The 23,377-nt window shown below is 38.3% G+C and overlaps 8 protein-coding genes across 8 annotated transcripts; 3 read left to right on the top strand and 5 right to left on the bottom strand.

Moving 5' to 3' along the window:
• The first annotated feature begins 74 nt into the window (after positions 1-74).
• On the top strand, positions 75-1,428 carry MONOS_362 (putative acetyltransferase). Its single transcript, XM_067873630.1, has 5 exons — positions 75-132; positions 199-242; positions 293-350; positions 431-463; positions 577-1,428. Exons 1-5 carry the CDS (start codon positions 106-108, stop codon positions 1,180-1,182), a joined length of 768 nt encoding a protein of 255 aa, XP_067735944.1. The 5' UTR covers positions 75-105; the 3' UTR covers positions 1,183-1,428.
• Positions 1,429-1,789: 361 nt separating this feature from the next.
• On the top strand, positions 1,790-3,532 carry MONOS_363 (uncharacterized protein; the record flags this gene model as incomplete). The annotated part of the gene is made up of 3 exons (XM_067873641.1): positions 1,790-1,870; positions 1,924-2,051; positions 2,107-3,532. The coding sequence occupies 3 exons, from the start codon at positions 1,790-1,792 to the stop codon at positions 3,530-3,532; spliced, it is 1,635 nt and encodes a 544-aa protein (XP_067735943.1).
• Positions 3,533-3,775: 243 nt separating this feature from the next.
• On the bottom strand, positions 3,776-4,687 carry MONOS_16937 (uncharacterized protein; the record flags this gene model as incomplete). The annotated part of the gene is made up of 2 exons (XM_067869812.1): positions 3,776-4,020; positions 4,081-4,687. 2 exons carry the CDS (start codon positions 4,685-4,687, stop codon positions 3,776-3,778), a joined length of 852 nt encoding a protein of 283 aa, XP_067735942.1.
• Positions 4,688-5,005: 318 nt separating this feature from the next.
• Positions 5,006-11,233, bottom strand: MONOS_364 (putative elongator complex protein 1; the record flags this gene model as incomplete). Its single annotated transcript, XM_067873652.1, has 1 exon — positions 5,006-11,233. One exon carries the CDS (start codon positions 11,231-11,233, stop codon positions 5,006-5,008), a length of 6,228 nt encoding a protein of 2,075 aa, XP_067735941.1.
• Positions 11,234-11,413: 180 nt separating this feature from the next.
• Positions 11,414-12,273, top strand: MONOS_365 (uncharacterized protein; the record flags this gene model as incomplete). Its single annotated transcript, XM_067873663.1, has 6 exons — positions 11,414-11,417; positions 11,476-11,492; positions 11,654-11,837; positions 11,887-11,993; positions 12,035-12,085; positions 12,136-12,273. The coding sequence occupies 6 exons, from the start codon at positions 11,414-11,416 to the stop codon at positions 12,256-12,258; spliced, it is 486 nt and encodes a 161-aa protein (XP_067735940.1). The 3' UTR covers positions 12,259-12,273.
• Positions 12,274-12,637: 364 nt separating this feature from the next.
• Positions 12,638-15,793, bottom strand: MONOS_366 (putative RME1A, RME-1/EHD family protein). The gene is made up of 9 exons (XM_067873674.1): positions 15,761-15,793; positions 15,554-15,676; positions 15,437-15,489; positions 15,367-15,386; positions 15,265-15,317; positions 15,141-15,206; positions 14,430-15,084; positions 14,087-14,248; positions 12,638-13,933 (listed from the first exon to the last, which is right to left on the bottom strand). The coding sequence occupies exons 1-9, from the start codon at positions 15,763-15,765 to the stop codon at positions 12,941-12,943; spliced, it is 2,130 nt and encodes a 709-aa protein (XP_067735939.1). The 5' UTR covers positions 15,766-15,793; the 3' UTR covers positions 12,638-12,940.
• A 144-nt stretch (positions 15,794-15,937) lies between these two features.
• On the bottom strand, positions 15,938-17,235 carry MONOS_367 (Cyclin-dependent kinase 7; the record flags this gene model as incomplete). Its single annotated transcript, XM_067873684.1, has 5 exons — positions 16,821-17,235; positions 16,394-16,759; positions 16,228-16,317; positions 16,086-16,163; positions 15,938-16,021 (listed from the first exon to the last, which is right to left on the bottom strand). The coding sequence occupies exons 1-5, from the start codon at positions 17,196-17,198 to the stop codon at positions 15,938-15,940; spliced, it is 996 nt and encodes a 331-aa protein (XP_067735938.1). The 5' UTR covers positions 17,199-17,235.
• Positions 17,236-19,076: 1,841 nt separating this feature from the next.
• MONOS_368 (putative histone RNA hairpin-binding protein) lies at positions 19,077-23,270 on the bottom strand (the record flags this gene model as incomplete). Its single annotated transcript, XM_067873695.1, has 4 exons — positions 19,077-22,437; positions 22,525-22,654; positions 22,761-23,089; positions 23,160-23,270. The coding sequence occupies 4 exons, from the start codon at positions 23,268-23,270 to the stop codon at positions 19,282-19,284; spliced, it is 3,726 nt and encodes a 1,241-aa protein (XP_067735937.1). The 3' UTR covers positions 19,077-19,281.
• Positions 23,271-23,377: the final 107 nt, after the last annotated feature.

Below are 23,377 nucleotides of genomic sequence, written 5' to 3'. Positions count from 1 at the left end.
TTTATCAGTCATTTGAAAATATGCCAAAGACAATAATGAATTTCAATCATATGATGAAACTTAAAAAAAAGGTAATGATCTAAGTGAAAAATTTGCTTTGAAGAAATGTCACAGTCTACTGAGGGTTCAAAAGTGTGAGAACAAACAACTGTATCACAACTAATTTTCAAAAATATTTATTTTTTGCTTTCGTTGTAGAAAAGCAACAAAGAGCTGATGCTTTCAGGGGAGATGTACAGTGGGTTTGACTGTTTTTCTCAAAAAGTTTTTTATCAAAACAGTGTTTGTTTAGTTTCGATGAGGAATTAGTGAAATTGAGAAATCGTTGCTCACTTGAGTTTTTACCACAGGTTACTGATTTTATTTTTGTCTGTTTCATGAAGTAACAAAAATTAATAATACACGGCATTTCTTGTTGAAAAAATTTTAGTTGAATGGAGTTATGACAGATATGACAAAAACAGTGTGAATATTGTAAATTTTATTAAAAAAAATTAATGATTGTGATTATTATATGAAAATTTGTCTTTTTGTTAACTCTGAAATGCGTAATCCAACATTTCCAAACATGTACAGGGAGACGAAAAACGTGAGAAAATAGATCAATTACTACGGAAATATTTGGGAGCATACGAAACTGGAGCAACAATAATTCCTCCGTTATGCTGTGATTATGGATGTTTCACTTATATCGGAAAAAACACTTTTGTGAACATGGGGGCTGTGTTTTTGGATTGTGCTCCAATTACAATTGAGGAAAATGTGATGTTGGGACCAAATGTGGGTCTTTATACTGCAAGCCATCCGGTCAGGGAAGAAGAACGAAGACAAGTTGTAGGAGAGCATCTTGGACTTGAATTTGCTCTGCCAATCACAATTAAAAAAGGTGCATGGATTGGCGCAGGAAGTATTATATTACCTGGTGTAACAGTTGGTGAGCGTGCGGTGGTCGGCGCGGGATCTGTTGTTACGCGGGATGTGCCTGCTGATGCTGTTGTTGGAGGAAATCCAGCAAAAGTGTTGCGGATGATTGATCAAAACCCTGTTCTCGACATACCAACACTTGAGAAACAATTGGAAGAATTGAAAGCAAATCCAAGAGCAACCGCGTCATCACGTATTACTTTGGAATATACGCTTAGACTCCAACGGGAGCTTCAGCAGAAAAAAAGTGACGAATGATTGTATGTGAAAACATAAAGATTCGGATTGGTGCAAAGGAGAAAAATCAATGAAGATTTCTGTTATTAATTCATGAACTTTATTAAGCCAATTTGAAAAGGCTTATTTCATGAATTGACGAAAAGACATTTTTTAGATATTTATTGTATTTCGTTTCTAAATTAACAAATTTTAATATTGATTTTTGCGTAATTATATGGGTTGGCGTAAGTAGTTTTAGAATATAATAAAAACATTTTTATTTAATTATTACATTTATTTTTTCAAAGGAAAAGATTAAAAATGATGCTTCCCAAATTAATGCTTGCATTTTAATAATGAATAAAATATTTTTCAAAGTCAGTATTGCTAAATTTAACTGCATTTATAAAAGAAATTGAGAAAAGAACAATAACCTATTATTTATATGATAACAAAATATGAAAAAGAAGGAAAAATAAAATGTGACTTTCAAAAGATGATCTGAATAACCTCGTTATTTTCATTTATCAAAGTATTTGCAGTGAGAATTTTCATTTCGACTGACAGTTTATAAATTTTCATTCTCATTTCAAGCCCATCATAAAAATATTAATTTTGCAAAGTTTATTTTTTTCTTGACCCTAAAATGAGGCGTGATACTTTTGATCAGCCTTCATCTTCTCAATCTCTATATAGAACAGTTACAGCAATGGATGAGAGATATAGGGTTTGCAAAGTCTTTATAGTTATTTCGCTAAAAGTTGAAGATAACATTTTTAGGAAGAATTAGATTCGTTGCGCATGCAAAACGAACAATTAACTCGTAAATTGGAAGAATTAGAACATAAATTAACTCATTACATCGATGAACAAAACTCAAATATTCGCCAAGAATTTTTAAGTGAAATGTTTGTAAAAAAATGAATGTAACAATTCGAATAATATTTTTTTTGGTTCTTTCAGAGGAGATTTAAATAACGCGTTGAAGGAAGAGCTTCTTGATGTTAGAACACAAAGTAATAGAGCTCTTTTGATTGGAAACGAAAATAAGACATTGACAACGGCGCTTTCAACTGGATTCAGAGAAATTTCAAATCAACTGCAGGAAAGGCATGACAAGATGGCAAAATTGCGAGATTGGTGCTTTTTTTTACTAAAATTGTGGCTCTCTGGTCTTGTGTATACAATTGTTCTCGGAAAGCGGGGATGGGAATTACTAAAAAATGTTCCTTCTCCAGCACTTCATTACTTTGAAAAAGCATATCCTCCAACAAAACCACTTTTTGAAGTGTATGATACTGAAAGCGGAGACGTTTTTACTTCACCATTTTTTTCCGTTACAGTTCCACATGAGCATGATGCACCACCTTCATTGTTGGGCAATGATAGAAAGTCAAAGGAAAAAGAAATGGACGCTATTGATGAGGAACAGGAATCAAAAAAAGCTATTAAAAAGGAAAAATTCCAAAAAGTTCTTCAAAGAATTACGAATATTACGAAAAAATTGAAAACGCATGGCTTTCAATTGTGGAAAGCCGTTGCGAGGATAAATAATTCTGATTTAATAACAAAAAGTGAAAATGAAAATGAAAACATTAAAAATGATGATAAACAAAAATTATCCGACAATGAAATCAGCACTTCTTCATCATCAAACGATTTTAATAACTCTCCTCAGCAAACATTGGCTGACTCTATTTCACCTTCTGCATTGCAGCAAGAAGCACCATCAACGGCGATAAAATCTTCCGAAGCAGTTTCTGTTCCTCTTCCATCGGAATCTGCACTGTTCGAATCGCCATTTGCTCTCATTTCTCAGAAAGAATCTGAACAAGAATCCAAAAACGAATCGTCAACTGATACACTTCAACAAGAAACAACGCAAACAAACGAACGGCAACAAATCAGTGATGCAACAGGCAATGAAGAGATTCATTTAGAAGAAGCGGAAACAAAAGACGAAGAGCCAGAGCTTTCTCGTTCAGCATCAATGGATTCAATTGGCGGCGGAACTCTCAGGTCACTTACTGCACAGACATTACCAATGGCAAGTTCGCCAGGAGAAGTAGACGAAGACTCTCTTCGGGACGATCAACAATCATCTGAGTTTGTAGAGTCAACAGAAACACCACCCTTATCTCCACCACTCGGTACTCCAACTCCAGAACCGTCTCCGTCTGAATCTGAACAACTCGAAGAAAGCGATGAGAAAAACCAACTTTTACCAACTTCATCTCCCACCACCGACTCGCCTCCAATGGCAATACCTCCTCAGCAGACTGTTATTAAAGCAACGCCAGCACCTGTGCGTGTGCCAGCTACTTCTCAAGCTCATTTCGCTCAACTTGCACTGAAGCATAGGCAGTCGCAGAAAGGTGCCAAAAAATAGTTGAACGTTATCAACAATTGTTATTTAACAAAACTAATACTAATTGCACATTGTATTTGTAGAAATAGAGGCAATCAGTGATCTTTTTTAAAAAATAGTGGCTTTGCTGTTTTCATTTCTAGGTTGCATATTTCTCACATTTTTTTTTCCTTTTAATCGTATTTTTTTTTTTGTTTGAAACGAAAAAGAAAAAGAAAAGAAAAAACTACAAATATAACATTTCTTCTGGAAGTCTCTGTAAAGCTATCTAATAAATTGCTTTAAAAGGCTTTGAGCTTCATCATAAAGTGAATCATCATCATCCAAACTAACAGCAACGCAGCCGCCTTCTACAAAGCTTTGATGCATCTTTTGGCTTTCTTCGAATCTGTCTTTGCGTTGTTTGATTTGGCGCTCGAGTTCTTCGCATAAATATATCGGCCACTCATCTAGGGGAAGATTCATACAATGAGCTAATGACTCTGGCGTATTTATGATACAATTTGATGCTAGGCATACGTTGAACGAAATGATAATTCAAACAAATGAAATTACAAAAGAAGACAAACCGTCTAATGATTGTAGTTTGAGTGTTATGCAAATTGAAACAAATAAATTCGTTTTTAAAATATCAATCTCGGTTTTATATTCCTCAATCTTTGAGTCAAAATCCCTCGTAGATGCATCATGTGAAGATTGGAGTTCTTGAATTATTTTGGATTTGCGTTCCAAGTCATCAATCTGGCTTCGTAGTTTATCTTTGCATAACTCAAGATCATGTTGAAGTTTTTCCACTTCATTTTCTTTTGCTGAAAATTTATGCTTTTCTTCTTCAGCTTTTTCATGGAAAGTTTGAATTAATTTTTCTTTGCTTTCTATTTCTTTGTCTTTGCTTTCTATTTCTTTATCAGATAACTTTTTTGTTTCGAGAATTTGAATTTCAAGATCTTTGTTTTCTTTTTGCAATTTTGACGTCAAATCCTCGAGCTCTTTGATTCTTTGTTCTGAAGTCGCAATTATATTTTTCGATTCCTGCAATTCGTGCTTCAGTGACGATATTTTCGTATCCTTTTCGTGCATTTTCTTTTCATGGCGTAGTTTTAGTGATGCAACTGTCTGTTCCTGAGCTTCGAGGATTTTTTTTCCATGAATTTCTGATCTTTTGCATGATTCCATTAAACTTCTTTCTAAATCTTCTAATTTTAAAGATGAACGATTATGAAGTGGTGTGCTTTGAAGTGGTTTTGAAGTTTTCAGATAAAATTCAGAATAATTTTCAGAAGATTGATTTGAAGAAAAACGGTCATCTCCTTTTGTTTGTAAAAAGGGGAGTTTGTTTGAATCATGAGGAGGAATATCTTCAACAGATAACATAAAACTAAAAAGCAAAATATTTTATAAATTGAAAATTCTCGAGTTAAAAATTAATTCAAATTTAAATTTGATCTTTTCGGATCAGCATTGTCCACAATAAAAATTGAAGATATAAAAAATTCAACTTATCTGATATGTTTCAAGAAGCGATGAACACCAATTGCATTGTTCAATCAAAGAAATTTGATCCATAACTTGTGGGGGAATTTCAACAAATGGAAGCGGAACTCGTTTTGACTGTGGTGAAGTAGCATTGGGTTCAATAGGGTTATTATTGTTATTTCCGCTTGCAACATCCATTCGACATCCTTCACTATTTGCCTTCAGCCAATCGACTGTGCTTCTAATCGTTTTTGTGACAGACAGAACTTTTTGCTTCAATTTCTGAGCCAGCCCAACCTGCTGTGTGAGGATGAGGATGCGAATAAGCTCCTCAACTTCTCCTTTCAGCCACTGCATCTTCGGCACCTGCCCAGCCAGCGTCTCCACCATCGTCACAAGCTGCCTCTGCTCTCTCGACGAGCGCTTGTGCTTGTGCCTGTCTTCTCCGCCATCGTGGCCGTGCCGGACGTCAAACTGGAACTCTTTCTCTTCTCCTTCTCCTTCTCCTTCTCCTTTCTCTCTGTTCGTGTATGAAGAAGAAGACGTCTGGCGTGTTTGGTTGTCCCAGCTCCCGTCTTTGCCCCATCCTTTGCCTCTTCCCGCTGCTTTCCCTGCTGCCCCACCGCCTCTTCCTCGCTTGAGTGGAGTTGTTGGTGCAATCTCACCGCTCATAAATGCCTGTAAATTCTCCATTTTCTTGTGTGATGTCTGCACTTGGCTGACTGTTTCATCGAGTGATGTGAGCACATCTGACACATGCTGCTGCAACGCCCCAAAGAAAAGACTCCAAATGGAAAGAACAGAAGAAGAAGAAGATGATGATGATGATGATGATGATGAAGGAAGAGGCAGGAGGAGTATGCCCTCATCCCACACATGTCCTTGTTGATACAATTGGATGATTCTTCTGTGTCTCTCCAACAAGGATGAAGAAGCTGATTCTGATGATTGTTTTGACTGCTCTTCTTCTCCATCATCATAATCTCCTTCTCCAAATCCAAAGAACCCACCATATTCATCATCATTGTTTTTAGCTTCATCATCTGCTTCATTTTTCTCTTCTTTATTGTCTTTTGCTTTTGAATCTCCTTCAGCCGCTTCTTTTGCAGCAACCAGTTGCTCTTCGCTTGCCGTGCATTTCAGCTCCACTTCAGCTGCATCTGCAAAACGCCCAGCATCTTCCAGCCTCTGCGAAAGCTTTCGACACAACTTCAGACAATCTGCAGGAGTGAATGGAACATTCTTTCCATTGGATTGTGAAGAGTTTGATTCAAATGATCCATCATTGCGTCCTGTTTTGTCCTGTGAATCTCTTTTGTTCTCCACCAAACTATGCCAAATGCGTGCCTTTGCCACAATCACTGCTTCTTTCCAGTGGAGCCCTGAAATCAGTGCATTCACAGCTTCTTCCGTCTGGCTGAGTTGGAGCAGCGTCATTGATGGCGACAAAGAGGTGTCTCCTAATGAAATGCGATGGAGTGCTGAAAGAGAGAGAAGTGAGTTGAGACGGGGTAGGGATAGATGCATTGAATGTTTGAAGAACAGAAATGAATCAGAAAGTGAAGATGATGCAGAGGATGAAGAGGAAGAGGAAGAAGAAGAAGAAGAAGAAGATAAAAGTGAAGTTAGAGGTGTTCTAAACAGCATGATAGCTTCGTCGTGCAGATCCCATTCATCAGCAAAGCTTCTCAGCCTAATGAAAGATGGTGTTTCACAAAGATTGCCTGTTTCTTTTTCCTTCTCTTTCTTTTCATTCAAAGCAGCAAATCCCCTGTCTTCATTCAGCATCACCAGAAACAGGTTCCACAGTGTGTGCTTCAGTTTGCTCAGCTTCTGGTCGATCTGAATACGCCACTCGAGTTCATTCTCATCAGACTCCAGCACAGAAAGAGAAGATTCAACTAAATCACCTCCTTTTTCGCATTGTGATTCCTTTGTTTTGTTTTCTGCTGATTCATTTTCTTTTCCAATTGAATGCATTTTCATCCACTTCTCTCTCTCTTCCTTGTTCTCCTTTACTCTTTCCACTGCGTTCCTTCTGATTTCATCATACAGCAGCAGATGCTCAGCAGGGTCTGTTTGTGTGTGTGAGGATATCTCCTGTGTCAATGGAAGGTCATACGAGCCAAGACAGAAGGTGAACAGCACATCAGCACTGCCACATAAGAAGAGGGCTTGAGAGAGCATAGAGGCACGGATGTTGGTGAGAGTGTGCTGGAAGGAGGAAAGAGAAGGAAGAAAAGAGAAGGAAGAAGAAGATGATGATGATGACGAAGATGATTTTCTTGTTGTTAAAGCAGAAAAAGCATCGAGATAAGATGAGACAGAATGAAGAAGTACAAAGACAGACTCATATTGTGGTGAGTCAATTCTGCACAAACACTCAACCAGGCAGAGCAGATGATGGCGCAAAACAAAAGGAGATAAAATATCATTGGAAGGAGCATCGGCTGAAGAAGAAGCAGAAGCAGAAGAAGAAGAAGAGTAAAATTGCAAGCTGGCAGACAAAGATTTCTTGCAGATGGCCAGCAACTGATTTGCAATGAGAAGAAGAAGAAGATTAGCTTTTGTCAATGGAACATGTGTGTCGCTCAGGAAATGAGGGATAACAAGAGCATCCAGCAGACTGGCAGACTTTGTCGATGCTGTTGAATCCAGAGGAGAAAAGATGTTGTAATGAGATGGCTGGAATGTGAAGATGGACTTGTGCTCGTTGATCAGCGCCTCCCAAACAGAATCAGACTCCATTGGATCATCGACATTCCTATCAGTCTCTTCGACACGCTGTCCCTTCCCTCCTTTCTGCTTTTGCATTTTATCCTTCTTCTTCTCCATCACTTTTTCTTCTGATTTCTTCCTCTCTCTCATCAGCATCCCCACATCTGGTGGCAAAGTACCATGTTTCTCCTCGCTGTGGCTGAGGGCGTCTGGCAGCGTGAGCGAGCTGAGCAGCGTCGATAGAACAAACTGTGTTGTTGACGATGAAGTAGAAGGAGGTTGTGTGGTTGAATGTGCTCTGTGTTCTTCGTATTCACCCATTGCTCTCAGAAACGATGGAAGTGACTGCACAAACTGCCTTGGATCAGCGTCTGCAATGATTGGCGGGGGAAAACGGTGCTGTTTTGCCAGCAGCAGAGCATCGATGTACTGCCTCCCTCTTTCCTGCGACTGGGCAAGAAGGAGCAAGAGAATGGCGTGCATCAGGAGTGGGTGAGGATGAACGGTCTCGAGGTTGCCACGAGGCATCTGCATCACACAGCGTGTGCTGTTGCCGACGACTGCAATCAGACGAGAGCCACGCTCGACTTCACGGACATACGGAATGAGCTGAGGGTATGGGCCAAAGGGAGGAAGGCGGGAAAGAGAGAAGAGAGAAGAGGAGGAAGAGGAAGAAGAAGAAGAAGAAGAAGAAGCAGAAAAAGCAGAATCTGTTGGCAGAAGCGGCAGAAAACGCATCTGGTTTCTGAGAGTGATCATCACAAGTGTCTGCAGTTTGTGTTCGCTGTCAGATGTGTCAAAGAAGTGAGGTGCAATTGAGCCGATTCCTGATATCACCAGCTGCCCATTGACAAATACATCACCAGATGTCGAGGCGGAATGCGTCACAATCCAAGTTTCGGTGCCTTTCTCCATCTGAAGAAGCGCTGGCTCATCAAATTTTGTTGAAGAACGAGAATTTTGATCTGCTTGCTTGGCTTTTGTGACTTCTGTTGTGTTACAATCAGAAAATTGGTGTTTTGAAGAGGAAATTAGCATGATGCTTCGTGACGGAGGAGCCGAAAATGGAAGAGAAGAGAGATTTATCTGGCTTAGTTTGTGACTCTGAACAGAAAAAGGTGTTTCTTTCGTAAGATAAATTGCTTTCTTCTTTTCACACGAAGTGGAAAGCGACATTGATGCTACTGCAGCGAGAGAGTAAATAGAGCCATCCATCAAATGAACAGCAGCAGCAATGTGCTGCAGCACAGATGTTTCTGAAGGCAATGCAGAAGAATCAACAGAAGAAGAAGAAGAAGCAGATGAAGAAGCAGATGTGTTTGATTCACTTGGTATATTCTTCTGAGAAGCCACTTGTGAAAGGACAGACACTTCTGAGATGTTGACAACAGGCGATGAGAGAACAAACTCTGTCACAGAAACAATGGGGAGCTGCTCATCGCTTTGTGAAGAAGCTGATGAAGCAGATGATGCAGATGATGATGATTCCGTTGAATTGTTTAATGAAGGAGAATATGAAACAACAAAGAGGGCGTGCTGGGGGTATGACGTTGCCAGCAGAAAAGAGCATTCAGAAAACCAGCAAAAATGACTCAAAAGAGGAAGATTCTCTGCAATTTTCCTGCTTTCTCCGAATTTCGAAGGGAATGGAAGCAAAATGTGAGGATGTGTTGACACTCTGATGCCATCCTGTGTCAGCACAGCAAACGGATTCAGCTTGAACAACTTTTTCTTCTGAAGTGGAATGGTCGGGTTCAAACACTCCCACTTCTTTTCTCCGCAGACACGAAGCAGCGCTTTCCTCGCTTTGTTGAAAGAAACCGCTTTGACCGCAGCTGACTGAGGGCACTGCTGTATTGTCAGTCCATCTCCACTCTTCAACTCCTTCAAGTCTCCGAAGAGTGTGGTGTATGCGAATATTGGCGGTGGGGATACTTGCTGGGCAAAGTGTGTGGTGTGAACTAAGTCGCCATCCACAACCGCTGTCACACCGTCGCTGTTGCTGTCGACGCTCACCAGCAGCTGCATTCCGAGCAGAGAGGAAGTGCTCAGGATTCGCAGATGGCACAGCGCCCCAAACATTTCGTTGTTGAAGGCAGATGTGATGAACAGTGGATCGGTCACAAATGACAGAGAAGGCTTAAATGTCTGAGAAGTGATGGATGATGAGGAAGATACGTCTGATGAGGATGATGGTGATGATGGTGATGATGATGGAGATGAATGTGATGGTGTTGGAAGACTTATGTCTGTTTCGTGTTTCAAGTACCATCTTCCATTCGAAGTTGAATATAATTGCAAAATATACTCCTTCTCTGATTCTGTTTTGGCTTCTATTTCTTTTTCTTCTTCTTTTTCATCTCCCTTTTCAATTTCTGTTTGCTCATCTTTCTTTTCTTCCAATTTCTTCTTTTCTGCCAACAGCGCAAGAAGATCACTGCTGTCGGTTGTGCTTCTTGCCCAAGCCACGCTAACAACTTCGCCCATTTTTGATTGGTGATACACACCGAATCCGTCTTGCACTCTTCCTGTGTCTCCAACAAGAAGGACATTCAAAAGAGAAGCTGGAGAAGAAGAAGATGATGATGATAATGATGAAGTTGAAGTTGATGAGTTGTCGGCTTTATCTTTGGATTCCAGTTCATCCACAGCAAGCGATGTTCGTGATGGAGCATATGTTGATGGTTTTGGTGGAGGTGGTCGTCCTTCCCATGTGAAAGATGATGCCATTGAACAAACAATTTGATATGGTGTTTGATATGATGATTTTGGAGATGTAGAAGGATCAGCCTGTCGCAAATCCTCAATGCAGGTTAGCGTGGACCTATTGGGACGCCAAGCACAAGGAAAACCAGAACAAGGAAAAGGAGAAGGGCATGCAACTCTCCATTTATAATCCAAAATCGATATTTTTGGAATAGATACAGATGAAAATTGATCGTTAGTTTTTTCCTCGGTTCTAAAAGAAACAGCCAAAGATGAACGATCATCTGTCCATACAATATGAGCATCGTGAATAAGAGGTATGGATCCTTCTATGGTTGTTGGAGAAACAAGACTTGTTGTTTTCATCACTTCGCCTTCACCGTTAATGATTATCACTTTTCCTGAACGGGTGACAGCAGCACAAACAGGCTCCCCTGTGCTCCATTTTGTTGTAATGACTTTGTTTTTTTCGCCTTGAAGTTTCCCAGATGGGACAGGAATTTTACCTCTTAGCTCCCATTCCGCAAGGGTATGCGAAACGAAAAAATGACCTGATTCGTCAAAAAATGTAAATTCCTCCATATCATCCACCCATTCAAGTGATATAGGTTGTGTAGAATTTTTTGGCAATTCAAATGATCCGATTATTTTTGTATTTCCCTTGCAATTACTTTTAAACTCTGGTTTCAATTGAATGATCCTTGATTTTGTAACCACATAAATAAAATGTGACTCTGCCGGACCTATTGTTGTAAATAGTACTTTTTCACTTAAATCGAGAAGTTTAATAAACTCTTCTAGAATAACTGATATGTTTTTCATTTTTTGATCAAATGCCTGTAATATATATTTGAATCATCAAAATTCATTAACCTTTGATTTCCAAAAAAAATGAAATGGTGCCACCTAGAAAGAACTTATGAACAACATGAAAAAATTGAATAATGTACCCATTAAAAAATTATTTAATTCTTTTTCAGTTGTTTTGTTTCAAGAACAATTATGAGTGTGCGCAAACATATGGATTGTTTTAAATTTTATTAATTTGTGAATTTCAATAAAAGAATGGAAGAATGGAATCGTTGGATTGAAGAACGAAAGAAACATAGATTATTGATTGCTCCTCGTCCTCCTGCACCTTCTTTTGCCTTTTTTGTTTATGCAAACAAATCTTATGTATTTATTGTACTTTTTCTATTGGTTCGCTTTATGGTTATTTTTTGGCTTTTTAAATTATGTTAGTTAACTTATATAATTGAAAGAGGTCGTTTCAAAAAACCTCGGAAAACTTCAAAGGAAATCCTTTTAAAATTTTCCGAACATTGTTGGGAAAAGCTTTCTGACAAACAGGTTGCTCATTTTGAAGCACTTGCACAGATTGATCAGGAAAGATATGAAGCTGAACTTCGAGTATTTCATCCCAAAAGTTTGCTTGATTCTTAATATCTTAAATTTTTTCAACTTTTTAACCAAAGGATCTGATTTGCATTTAATGGCAACTCCGCTTATGTCTTTGCCAAAGGAACCACTTATTCTATCGCCTGAGACGAAGAAGCCTTTATTCACAGTAATAACTGGACGAGTATGCTTTCATTTACAAATTTGCAATTCACTTTTTTTTAGCTTCCTCCTCTTCATATTCTTACAAACTGCATAATTTTGCTTTTGAAAAAGGTTTTTATTTTCACTTTTTAATATTGAAAAAATAATTTTTCTTATTTAAGATTGAACCTGAAACTGCGATTAGCTGCCGAATGATACGAAAACGTTTGGAACAAGAATTTAATGTTTCATTTCGACACAGAAAAAGGATGATTGAGGTTATACTCCTCACGCTAATTGAGTGATTCACTCAAAGATTAGCATGACTTTTATTTGAACTTTTGGAGAAGATTATGCAAACAAGCTTTATTCGTTATCCCTCATTTGGATGACCTCATATTTGGATCCAATGATGAACGTGCTTGTTGTAAATAGCTTCAGTGATTTGAAATGTGTTATTTCAAACAAGTCCCTGTAGTTGTAGAGTGAAGTGCAAAGTAGTTAATTTGTGCATATTTATTTTACTCAAATGTTTGCAGATATTATTGCGGATATTCTCGAGAATTACGATACATCGGGTGGCTCAAACAAAGTTCTCATTATTTTTCGATTTCTCTTATTTCAAATGAAAATATCAGTAATAATTGTATATTTTTTCTCTCTTTCACAAACAACAATATGGAATACTCAAAGTAATAGATTTTTTTCACTAAGAATGGTTCGAAATCCTCAAAATACATCAAAATATACAAACATGAATAAGGTAACAGGTAAATATAAGAACCATCTTAAGCAAAAAGACAACAATAAACTGATATGAAAGGCTGATAAAGTTGTAACAAAGAAAAGAAGCAAGCCTCAGATGAGAATATTTTTTTGAAAGAAAACAAACAAATCAACTTAAAAAAGTTCAAAAAGATTTTGAGGATATGTTAAACAAAATCAATATCAACAAATATATCCTTTCTGTTCTCTTCACATTGTATTTTACTCGCCCTGCGAATGCAGAGCTCCTGGTGTGTCAGCGTACTGAGGAGGAAGATGTCCTGAGGAAGAGAGCGAAGAAGGAGGAGGAGGCAAAGAGGAGTGCGGAAGAGAAGGAGGAGGCGCAGAAGAGGTTGACTGCGGAACTGGCGGAGGAGCAGAAGAAGGCGACGCCATCATCACAGGAGGTGGGCGTGTGGGGATTGCTGGCTTGTTTGTCGGAGGAGGCGGTGGGAGCGAAGAGTGAGAGACAATTGGAGGCGATGGAGCAGGTGACTGTTGAGGAACAGGCGAGGCAGAAGACTGCTGCATCACAGGCTGTGCCATCGGTGGAGTCATTGGCTGCATCGGAGGTTGGGCAGGTACTGGCGGTGTGTGCTGCACAGCGGGCGAAGAGGGAGTCGCAGAAGAAACAGCAGGAGAAGGAGAAGGCGAGACAGACTGGGGGGCCATTGGAGGCGCTGGCTGAGGAGGTGCAATTGGTGCCTGTGGAGGAGCAGGGGCAGGGACAGGAGCAGGCCGTGGCTGTGTGTGAGCAGGCTCCGGTCTACCGAAAGTGCGGTGGATGTAGACAACGAACTCTGGCGGCAGCGACAGCGGGAGGATTCCGCGGTTGTCTCTGGCGAGCTTGAGGAGGTGCATCGAGATGATGAACTCTTCGTAGTTCAGCTTCTCGTCGCGATCGATGTCAGACAGGCGCCACAGCTCCCGCAGGTTGGACAGGTCCAGGCCAGACTTCACAAACAGCGCCTTCAGCACTTCTCCATCGATCTTCGCATCGTGCAAGGGATCTTCCCCACGCGGAGCACCGAAATTCGGAAGGGCAGTATTCAGCCCGGCTTTTTGTATGAACAGCTGCTTGTACTTCTCTTCTTCTTTCGGCTGCACTTTCCATTTGTCCCCGTATTTGGCTTCCAGTTCGAACGGGTTGATGTATGTGTCTTCGGCTGTTGGCTGCAGAAGATTCAGGTGCTGTGGCAGTGTTTCAGTAAGTGCCTGTTAATATAGGATGAAAAAAGACGTTCCATTTAAAATAACAAATAATGACATGTAAGAATTGTGTTAACCAAATAAGAAAACAAAAAAATTTTTTTGAAATGACCAATGAAACAAACGTAAACTTAATTTTAAGAAATAATATATACAAACCTTTTTAATTTCAGCGAACATTGGAGGAGGGATCTTGTTGAATTTCATGAAGTCCATGCCTTGCAGTCTGGCTCTCATTGGATCAGGTGGAGGGAAGTCGCCAACGCTGAAGCCGTACATACTGGCAAGGGTCTGATAAATAGTTGGGAGGTTCGCCAACATCTGAATAAGATATATAATAATGTCAGAAATATTAAAAAAATTTTTAAAGAAAAATGAACGAGAATTTTTTATGAAAAAGTTAAAACGAATCTGCTTATAAAATCAGATAAATATGATTACTTTCAAATTGACATGCAAATTTCTTTTAATTCAACAACAATTTCATTTATCATCAACACACCTCGGCTTTCTTCTTGTCCTTTCCAAAGACAGGCATCTCGTCTCTGAGGTATGTTGTGAGCGCTGCCACCGCCCTGCACAGCTTCGTCCGCTTCACCAGCTCATTCACTCTGCGCTGTGCTGCAACACGCGGAAGAGTGCCCAGCTCCTTCAGCAGATCAGCCATCTCCCTCTGGAACAGCGTCTTCAGCTCCTCTGATTTCAAGGGCTCCTTCCAAAACGAGCCAATGTACACACGAATCACTTCGGGTGTCTTGAACACACGCGACAGAGACCATAGCAGAGCACCATACACTCTCATCAGATTCTGTGTTGACAGCCCATCTGCTTTGTTAAGAATAACCCTCACTTTGTCCTCATTTCCCCGCAGTGAATCAATCACAGTGCGAAATTCATCAGAAATATCGAGCTTGTTAGCATCAAATAGAAGAAGGATCATGTCTGCTCTCAAGGCAAACCACTCCACAACCGCTCGGAAATCGTATGCTCGACCTAATCTTTGCTGCTCTCCACTCAGCACACCGGGCGAATCAATCAAAGTTATAGAGTTTAAAAGAGGTGCACTGCATGTCGCAACGTTAAATCTGTTTAAAAAGTTTGATCCAAAACGTTCAAGTGTCTGAAATGGTAGATTAGATTGCATCGAAGCAGCATTTCTTTATAAAACAAAAGAAAATAATTCAAAAAGTTGTAATGATGACTAAAGGCATACCCAGGAATGACATTATCTTCCATTCCATGATATACAGCAACAAATTTATCAGTTGTTGGTTCAGGACTGTCATAATAAAAAATAATTAAAATAAGAAAATTTTTTGACTAGTATTGTATCAAACCCAATTAATTGTCCTGGATATGACCTTCCAAGCAAGTATTCTATAAAAGATGTCTAAATTATTTGTATAAGCATTGCTTAATGTTTGAAAGAAAAATTTTACCTTTCCAACAGAATATTGCCCTAAAAAACATATAGAAAAGTTATTAAAATATTAAATAGTACAAGCAAACCAAGAAGAAGGACCATGGGATTAGAATCAAAATCACTGTCTCGCAATGGCATACTAAAAAAATTATTAAATTTTCGTTCTATCTTTAAATTTTTCGTTTTATTAAAAAGTAAAAAACCTGTGGAACATTTGAAATTGGCATGACTGTTCAAATGGTGTTATTATATCTCTGTTCAATCGTTTCAATCCCTCGATAACATCTCCATGGGCATGAATTTTTTCTTGAAAATTAACTGGACCTCTACATATGGTTCAAATAAAAATAATTATAATTATATAATAAGCAACTGTTTGTAAAATAGATATAAATTAAATACAAGCTAACTTCATGCTTTTATTTTTATCGACTTTTGATCATAACCTTTATAGTTTCACTTGGCACGATAAACAATTCATTGAAAAAATAGTTGAATTTCATCAATCAATTGTAGCTCAATCAATCTATAGTTTCGAATTTACCGATTGGGAATGGAGATGAATTCACCACTGCGAGGATTACTCTTCAAGAGAACAGAGGCAATGTTTTCACAGGTGGAAGAGGAGTGACCAACGGAAGTTCAGGCATTCCGTCTCCAGTTTTAATTTCCTAAAATGGATAAATATATTAATAAAAAATCAAAGTGCTACAAAGCAAAAAGCTAAATTCAAACTGTTTTCTTATTTGGAGACGGTAAATCTTCGTTTCTTGCAGCTTCAGGAAGTGAAGAAAAATATCTATGCTTCAAAGCCTTTTGCAAATGCAGAAATTTTTCAAAAAATATTAAAAAAGAACTTTTCAAAAATAAGACAAACCTCTCTTGCTGTTATTCTTTTTCTTGGATCAAGCTTCAGTAATTGAGAAAGCAAATCAATTGCATCTTCTGAAGCGGCTGGGAAAATTGCCTTTTATTTTGAAATTTGAAAATAATTATTGAGTGGAGAGCAATGACGGCAAAATATAATAGAAAGTGATTAATACTTGTAATGGCATTGGCTCACGAGGAGTGAATTTCACGAATGAAGGAAGTGACCCAACGCCTGGCCACTCTTCTTTTTTCGGAGTTCCTAAAACAAAGAAAATTTTTGACAATTGATCAATTTCGTCTTTTCCAACAAAAAGTGGAGCTCTTTGCATCATTTCTGCCATAATACATCCAGCGGACCACATATCAACGCTTGAGGAATATTGAGTTGATCCAAATAGAAGTTCTGGAGGCCTGTAATACGGAGAGCAAACTTCATATGACAACTGCTCTCCAGATTCTCCGTAAAAGCGCGCAAACCCAAAATCCCCAAGTTTTAGTGTGTTGTCTTGCGCAACAAGAAGGTTTTCTGGCTTGAGATCCTATACGTCATGAATACATTGAAAATTAACAATAATTTTTACTTCACAATAAAAAGCAAACTCTATGAAGAATAAAATTTGAGTGACAGCAATGCAGTGCTTGGAAAATCATTTTCATGTACGCTTTTATGATAGAAGGAGTAAGAATATAATCTTGATTGTAAATGATTTTCTCAAGATCAGTTTCCATCAGTTCATAAGCAATGGAAATAGATTTTTTTGAATCAGTAACAATACTTAAAATTCGGACAATGTTATCATGATGCAGCTCTTGAAGAATAGATATTTCTCGAACAAGAGTGAAATGAAGGCCAACAGTTTCTTTCATAACTTTCAATTGTTTTAATGCAACCTTCTTCCCAGTAACATGATCTTCAGCAAGATAAACATTACCGTAAGTTCCTTTTCCAAGTAATTTTTCGACAGTAAATCTTTCCATCAAGAATAATGTTATTTATGACAAATAATTATTTAAATAAGGGTCACATATTTTCATTTTATTTTTTTGATTATCCAGAGAAGAAGCAGTTTGTCTCAAAATCAATGATAAATTGTAATATTTATTGATAAAATAAAAATCAGAGATATTTCTCATACGATACACTTCTTTACATTTTTCCAAAAATTCTTTGAAATGAATCAAATCTTTTTGTTTTTAAGAAATTGTATTTCATCATATTTAAAAGATATTTTATGAAAAATGTTTTTCATTGTTTTTCAATTCCACATAAAATTCTGTTTCGATCAATTTTCCTTCTCTGAGATAATTTTTTTTTTATTCTTGGTGAATTTTTTCTGTTTCATTATTTTTTTATTTTTGATGTGGTCATAAAAAAAATATTATAATTCATCATGGACAAAAAATCTTTCATCTGAACATTAAACACATTTCGATTGATGTTAAAACTAAAAAAACTTGAGAACTATTTTTTTATTAGTTCCTTCAAAATTTTTTTCAGGTGATAATAATAATTGAAGATTTTCATTAAAATTTCATTTCAGCTCACCTTTATTCACCAGCATGAAAACAAATGCTCAACATTGTTATCCAATGTATTGTTGGAAGTTTTGTGAGTTGGAATGAAATTTTGATAAAAATATTGGGTTATTGATTTCTCCAGAAAACATTAAAAAAAAAAAAAAAAAAAAAAAAACTAATCTGAATAATTATGACATATTCTCGTCAGGTCACAAAATGATTAGTAATCTTTTCAATGATGACTGCATGCTGATATAAAAATGCAATATATTTTGAAATGTGAAAAAGTTCAATTTAGTTTTGACCGAAACAAAGTTTTTTCCTTAAATTCAAATAAAGCTTGAAAGTTCGTATTTTCCCCCATGTTGTTAACTGAGAATGAATCATATAAGCATTTCAGATTAATTAGAAAACTCAATTGCAGCAATCAACAAATGAATATGGAAATTTGTTTTGAAACAAAATCAATCATCAGCACATTTCTATTGGAATGAGACAAATAAGATTTTTCAATTACAGAACTTCGGTTCTACCATTTGAAAAGAAAAAAATGTGGAAAACACCGAGAAGAGATAATATCTCTTTCAAATAATTTTATTTTTCATTTCATTCAATTAAAAGCTTTTATTATAAAAACGATGCAATCAACATTACAATCAACACTTTTCACCAATGTCAAAACATTTTTTTTTTATCAACTTCAAAAAAAAAGTTTGTTTTCTTATGATATTACACATTTCATCATTTATTTCAAATCCAGCTTTGCGAAATATATCACATCACTTTTTGAAAAATGTTGATTATGTCAAATTTCATGGTGAGGGAAAAAACCCACACAAGGGAAAAAACCCGCACACATGACATTTTCTTTAGAATTAATCAATCAATTTCATATATGTGGAAGATTATTGCATTTTAAGTCTTCCACAAACTTCTTTTAGTCCAATATTTCGTATTTCAATAAAAAAATCAAAAACAAAAAATATTGATCAAAAGATCAAAAAAGATCAAAATTTTTTGTTTTTGATTTTTTTATTGAAATACGAAATATTGGACTAAAAGAAGTTTGTGGAAGACTTAAAATGCAATAATCTTCCACATATATGAAATTGATTGATTAATTCTAAAGAAAATGTCATGTGTGCGGGTTTTTTCCCTTGTGCGGGTTTTTTCCCTCACAATCACACTTGAAAAAATCATTTGCATTTGAAAAGAGCATTGAAGAAAACCAATAATTTTCACTTTTTTTTTTTTGAAATTGCATAAAAGAATAATAATATTCAATTTGAATGAAAGCTTTTAAATTTGAACATTTTTTGGTGTAACTTTGATAAATAATTTCAATATACTTTATATTTTTTAAAAGTATTGTTACAAAAATAAAAACTACATTTCCCCTGAATTTAATGTTTTATAAAATAAGAAAAAAAAATTAGAAAATAATTGGCTTTTAGAAAAGCCTTTCTTCAAAATAAACAAAACAAAACTGAAAAATAAATTCCTTTTTATGATTTCAAAAACAATCATTGAAGTTGTAATTTTCCTAAAACCCATCCACACGATTAACATGAGGAGTTTCTGTTGAGAACGTAAAAGAAGGGGACGATGGTCTGGAAGATAAAGTTAGCTGTGGGAGAGGAGAGCCCATGAGAATATTAGAGGGCTCAGTAGAACTTGTGACTTCTTTAAACTCTTCAGAGCTGCGTTGTGCGTGAGAGGAAGACAAAGGAGACAAAATGGGAGATAAAAGAATGGAAGACGGGTACAAATCAGGCGGATCAGCAGCCGACTGAAACGAAGGAGAAAAGGAATAGTTCAGCGACGCACTTATTATCGGTGAAAGAGTAAGCGAGCCAGCAGTTTTTGATGGAGTGTGTGAAGAGAGAACACGAGCAGATCCAACAGAGCTTGATGTGTCTGATGGATGCTTTGTGGGTGTGGAGAATAAGGAAGAGTAATTCTGAGGATACACTTCGGTTGGGTCAGACGAGAAAAAGGAAGGGGAAGAAATCGGAGGTGTGGAAGAAGCAGAAAACGAGGAGGAGGAAGAGGAAGGAGGAGAAATAGAGGACAAAGAGGAAGATATTGAAGGGTTCATCGAAGCAGAAATAGAAAGAGAAGAATTAGGCACCAAGGGGGTGGTCATTACAGAGAGAGGCAATGTAGCATTAGCAGCAGTTGGTGTCGAAATAACAGAAGGATTAGAAAGATTAGAAGAAGGATCAGAGGAGGAGGAGGAGGAGGAAGAAGGATCAGAAGAAGAAGAAGATTGAAAAGAACTAGGAGCATCCACAACAACACGCCTCATGCGAGGGATGAACGTAGTTGTGAATGCAAAAGGCGACTGCTGCTGAATTGACTGCTCATCCACATCTTCCAATTGATCCCCTTTGGTGTCTGTGTATAAGTCTGCCTGCATCAAATCTGGCAGCTCTTCTGCGCTGTCTGAAATGTGCCTTTCGCGAGCAGAGGAAACAGAGGACGGAGAAGAAGAAGAGGAAGAAGAAGACGATGATGATGAAGAAATGTTTGATGAAGTGGCGGGAGTTGAAAAAGAGGAGGGATTCAGAGAGAATGCGGAAGAAATAGAAGAAGCAATGGAAGAAGAAGAAGAGGAAGTTGAAGAGGATGAAGTGGTCGAACAACTTGAAGAAGAAGAAGAAGAAGAAGCAGAAGAAGGAGTCGAAGAAGCAGCAGCAGCAAACTGAGGAGGAGTGGAAGGAGTAAGATCCGAATATTGCCTCTGAGGTGTTACAGCTGTGAACAGCTCATCATACATCTCTTGTGCCTCTGCAGATGATGAAGCAAGCGGCTGGCTGAGTGCAGCCTGCACCATTCCATCGTCAACAGAGTCACAGAGCGGGTCAACTGGATATGCTGATGGTGGAGAGAGCGAATAATAAGGATTGGTCATTTGTGCTTGATTACTTCCTTCTGAAAATGGCTGACGGGCAAATATGTCTGTCATTGCATTGCGATCATCTATCCGCTGCGAGAAGGAAGGAGGCGAAGGAGAAGACGGAGAAATAGAAGACGGAGAAGCAGGAGATGTTGGAGTGAGTGGAAGAAAACGTGATACTCCGTCTAACTGCAGAGGCTGCTGAGCAATCTGCCTTTGTACAGGAGCAGTGCGATTGAGAGGGGTGAAGTGGAGAGGAGGAGAAGGAGAAACGCTGTTCTTTGTCAAACAGGTAGGGGAAGTGGTGCGTGCAAGAGGAGAAGAAGAATCAGACCGCAAGCGTTTGTCTGAATGTGACGGCATCAGAGAGTTCAGAGAAGACAACTGAGAAGAAGACTTTGAAGAGGCATTTGACTGAGGAGTAGCTACTGCAGTTGGCAAGTCCTGTGAAAGCACAGGAAGGCCGATGGAGAATGATGAGTCTGAAGCCGAAGGTGCGGGGGAAGAAGAGACAACAGACGAGATTGGAGATTGGAGAGGGTTCTGAGAAGAGAAGTAGAGCGATGTGGAGTCGTACGGGTGGGAGAAGTGAGGGTGAGACAGCTGGTGGGGGTAGGAATCAGGGCGGGACATGAACGGGCGAGGCTCAGAGTAGAAAGACAAAGGGAACGATTGAGATGCGATGCGTGAATAGAAAGAAGGCTGCGGAGTGGCGAATGACTGGGAGAGGATGTCGTGGTTGTGGGATGATGCAGCTAAAGGGGCAGAATAGGATGAAGTGGATAAAGGAGCTGAGACAGAAGAAGAAGATGAAAGGGAAAGAGAGGGAGAAGCAGAAATACCAGAATTGGAAGAAGAGGAAGAGGAAGAGGAGGAAGAAGAAGATGACGATGTGGAAGATGAATTAGCAGATATCAGAGATGAAGGACAAGTAGCAGCCAAGGGAGTGTTAAGTACTGACTTGTAGCGAGAACTGGGGAAAAACGTAGAGGCAGTGGTTGAAAGAGAAGACTGCAAAGACAAGACAGACGGGGCAGTGCGAGCAGAAGAGGAGAAAGGAGAAGGATAAGGAAAGACAGAGCTGGCAGAGGTGTCTGAATAGTGAGTGACAGAAGAAGGGTGAAAAGGAGAAGAGAAGGAGCTGGGTGTGAAACGAGAAGAAGAAGCAGAAGAGGAGGAAGAGGAGGATGGCGTGGATTGTGTGTTTGATGAATGTGAATAAGATGAAGATGAAGATGAAGATGAAGAGGAAGAGGAAGAAGAAGAAGAAGGCGATGACACATCTGCCGATGAGACAGTAGATGCAGTCACAGCCGTTGCACTTGACATGCTTGACTGTGCAGTCTGAGACAAAGCAGAGGCAGCAGGTGTCAACTGAGGGAAGAATGAATTGTCATGCTTTATTGACACAGACGCAGGAGAGGCATCACACGAGGCTCCGTTTGACTGGCTGCTTCCTGCAAATTCTGACTGACTCGGCTGAGATGGCTTGGATGGCTGAGTTGGCTGTGGTGAAGTATGTGTTGATGCAGCCAAAGTAATGGGGGAAGACAAAGACATGCTCTGCTTTTGTGAAGCAGGCAAAAGCGCCATCAAACGGGATTCTCCTGTCTTTTTATGTGGGGATGAAAAATTATGAGTGCTTTGATAAGAGGCAGATGATGGAACGTCTGCTGAATGAGAAGCTGATGACTGCGCTGGAGGTTGAGAAGATGAATTGTCAGAAGAATGCTTTGAATTCTCTTTTTCAGCTTCTCTGTCTTCTCCTTTATATGCTTCTGAGCAAAATGGATCATCAAACTGAAAATAAATTCAAACAAAAACAAATACAACGATTTCATAAAAAGTTAATGAAAAAGAAAAATGATAATTAAATTTAATTCATACAGGAGCATCAGGATCATCATATGTGTGCAAAAATAATCTCCATCTCCGAACCATTTGATCAAAAGCCCTTTTTGAACATTTCCGAAAAATATCAGGAGTTGTTGCATGACGTTTGGGATCTCTTTCCTCTCTAAATGCGCAGAAAAATCAACGTTCGTTGTAGTATTTTTTTTTTGAAAATTACAATTTTATTTTTTTATTTGTAAAAGCGATATTTAAATAAAAATTTTCCAAACTTTGGAACAAATTGCAAGTATCGCTGATAGCCAATTGTATTTTTTCCATAGTCAATTTGTTTGCTTCGTTGCATTAATCGACGCTCATCAGTTTCAATTTGTTCAAAAGATCCAAATTTATACTGATAATCGCTTCCGAAATTGTTGGTTTTACTACAAAACATACAATTAATCCAAAAGAAATATGCATTAACAACAAACTGAGAGTGTACAATTTGAGGATATCCAAAAATTTGACCCCCTCCCATTTGAATCGCCCCTGGATACTGAGGAACAACATCAGGAAAATATGTTTGTGCCCTATAAGAGGAAGGATATTGAAGCATGTCCTGCAATAAAAAAAACAATGATCACAAGTTTCTCTTGAAGTTTTGCTCAATGAAAAAATAAGTATCATACAGGATGAAAAAAAGCTCCAGGAGCAAACGCGGGATGAAAGTCCTGGAATTTGAGATCCAATGAAACCTTCGATGGAGCACTCGGATTTTCAAGAAACGAAAGTTTCTGCATCACGAGGACGGAACAAAAGAATAAACAGGGGGACACAATATGGTTTGCTTACTTCTTTTTTGTTTTTATGGTTCAACAGCTTCAGGTTTTCTCATTGTCTTTTCGAA

This window comes from Monocercomonoides exilis (assembly GCF_001643675.1).
Source record: "Monocercomonoides exilis strain PA203 chromosome Unknown scaffold2-2631571, whole genome shotgun sequence".
Classification (NCBI taxonomy): domain Eukaryota; phylum Preaxostyla; order Oxymonadida; family Polymastigidae; genus Monocercomonoides; species Monocercomonoides exilis.
This window is presented reverse-complemented; position numbering and strand designations above follow the sequence as displayed.

What these genes read in the sequence shown, in the direction of transcription:
- MONOS_362 (XM_067873630.1), top strand. Translation starts at nt 106, where the DNA reads ATGTCACAGTCTACTGAGGGTTCAAAA. An exon ending in AGTCTACTGAGGGTTCAAAA is followed by an intron (nt 133 to 198) that starts GTGTGAGAACAA and finishes CTTTCGTTGTAG; the next exon opens with AAAAGCAACAAAGAGCTGAT. An exon ending in TCAGGGGAGATGTACAGTGG is followed by an intron (nt 243 to 292) that starts GTTTGACTGTTT and finishes GTGTTTGTTTAG; the next exon opens with TTTCGATGAGGAATTAGTGA.
- MONOS_366 (XM_067873674.1), bottom strand. An exon ending in GGCAATATTCTGTTGGAAAG is followed by an intron (nt 15,318 to 15,366) that starts GTAAAATTTTTC and finishes CAAATAATTTAG; the next exon opens with ACATCTTTTATAGAATACTT. An exon ending in TGTTCGCTGAAATTAAAAAG is followed by an intron (nt 13,934 to 14,086) that starts GTTTGTATATAT and finishes CTATATTAACAG; the next exon opens with GCACTTACTGAAACACTGCC.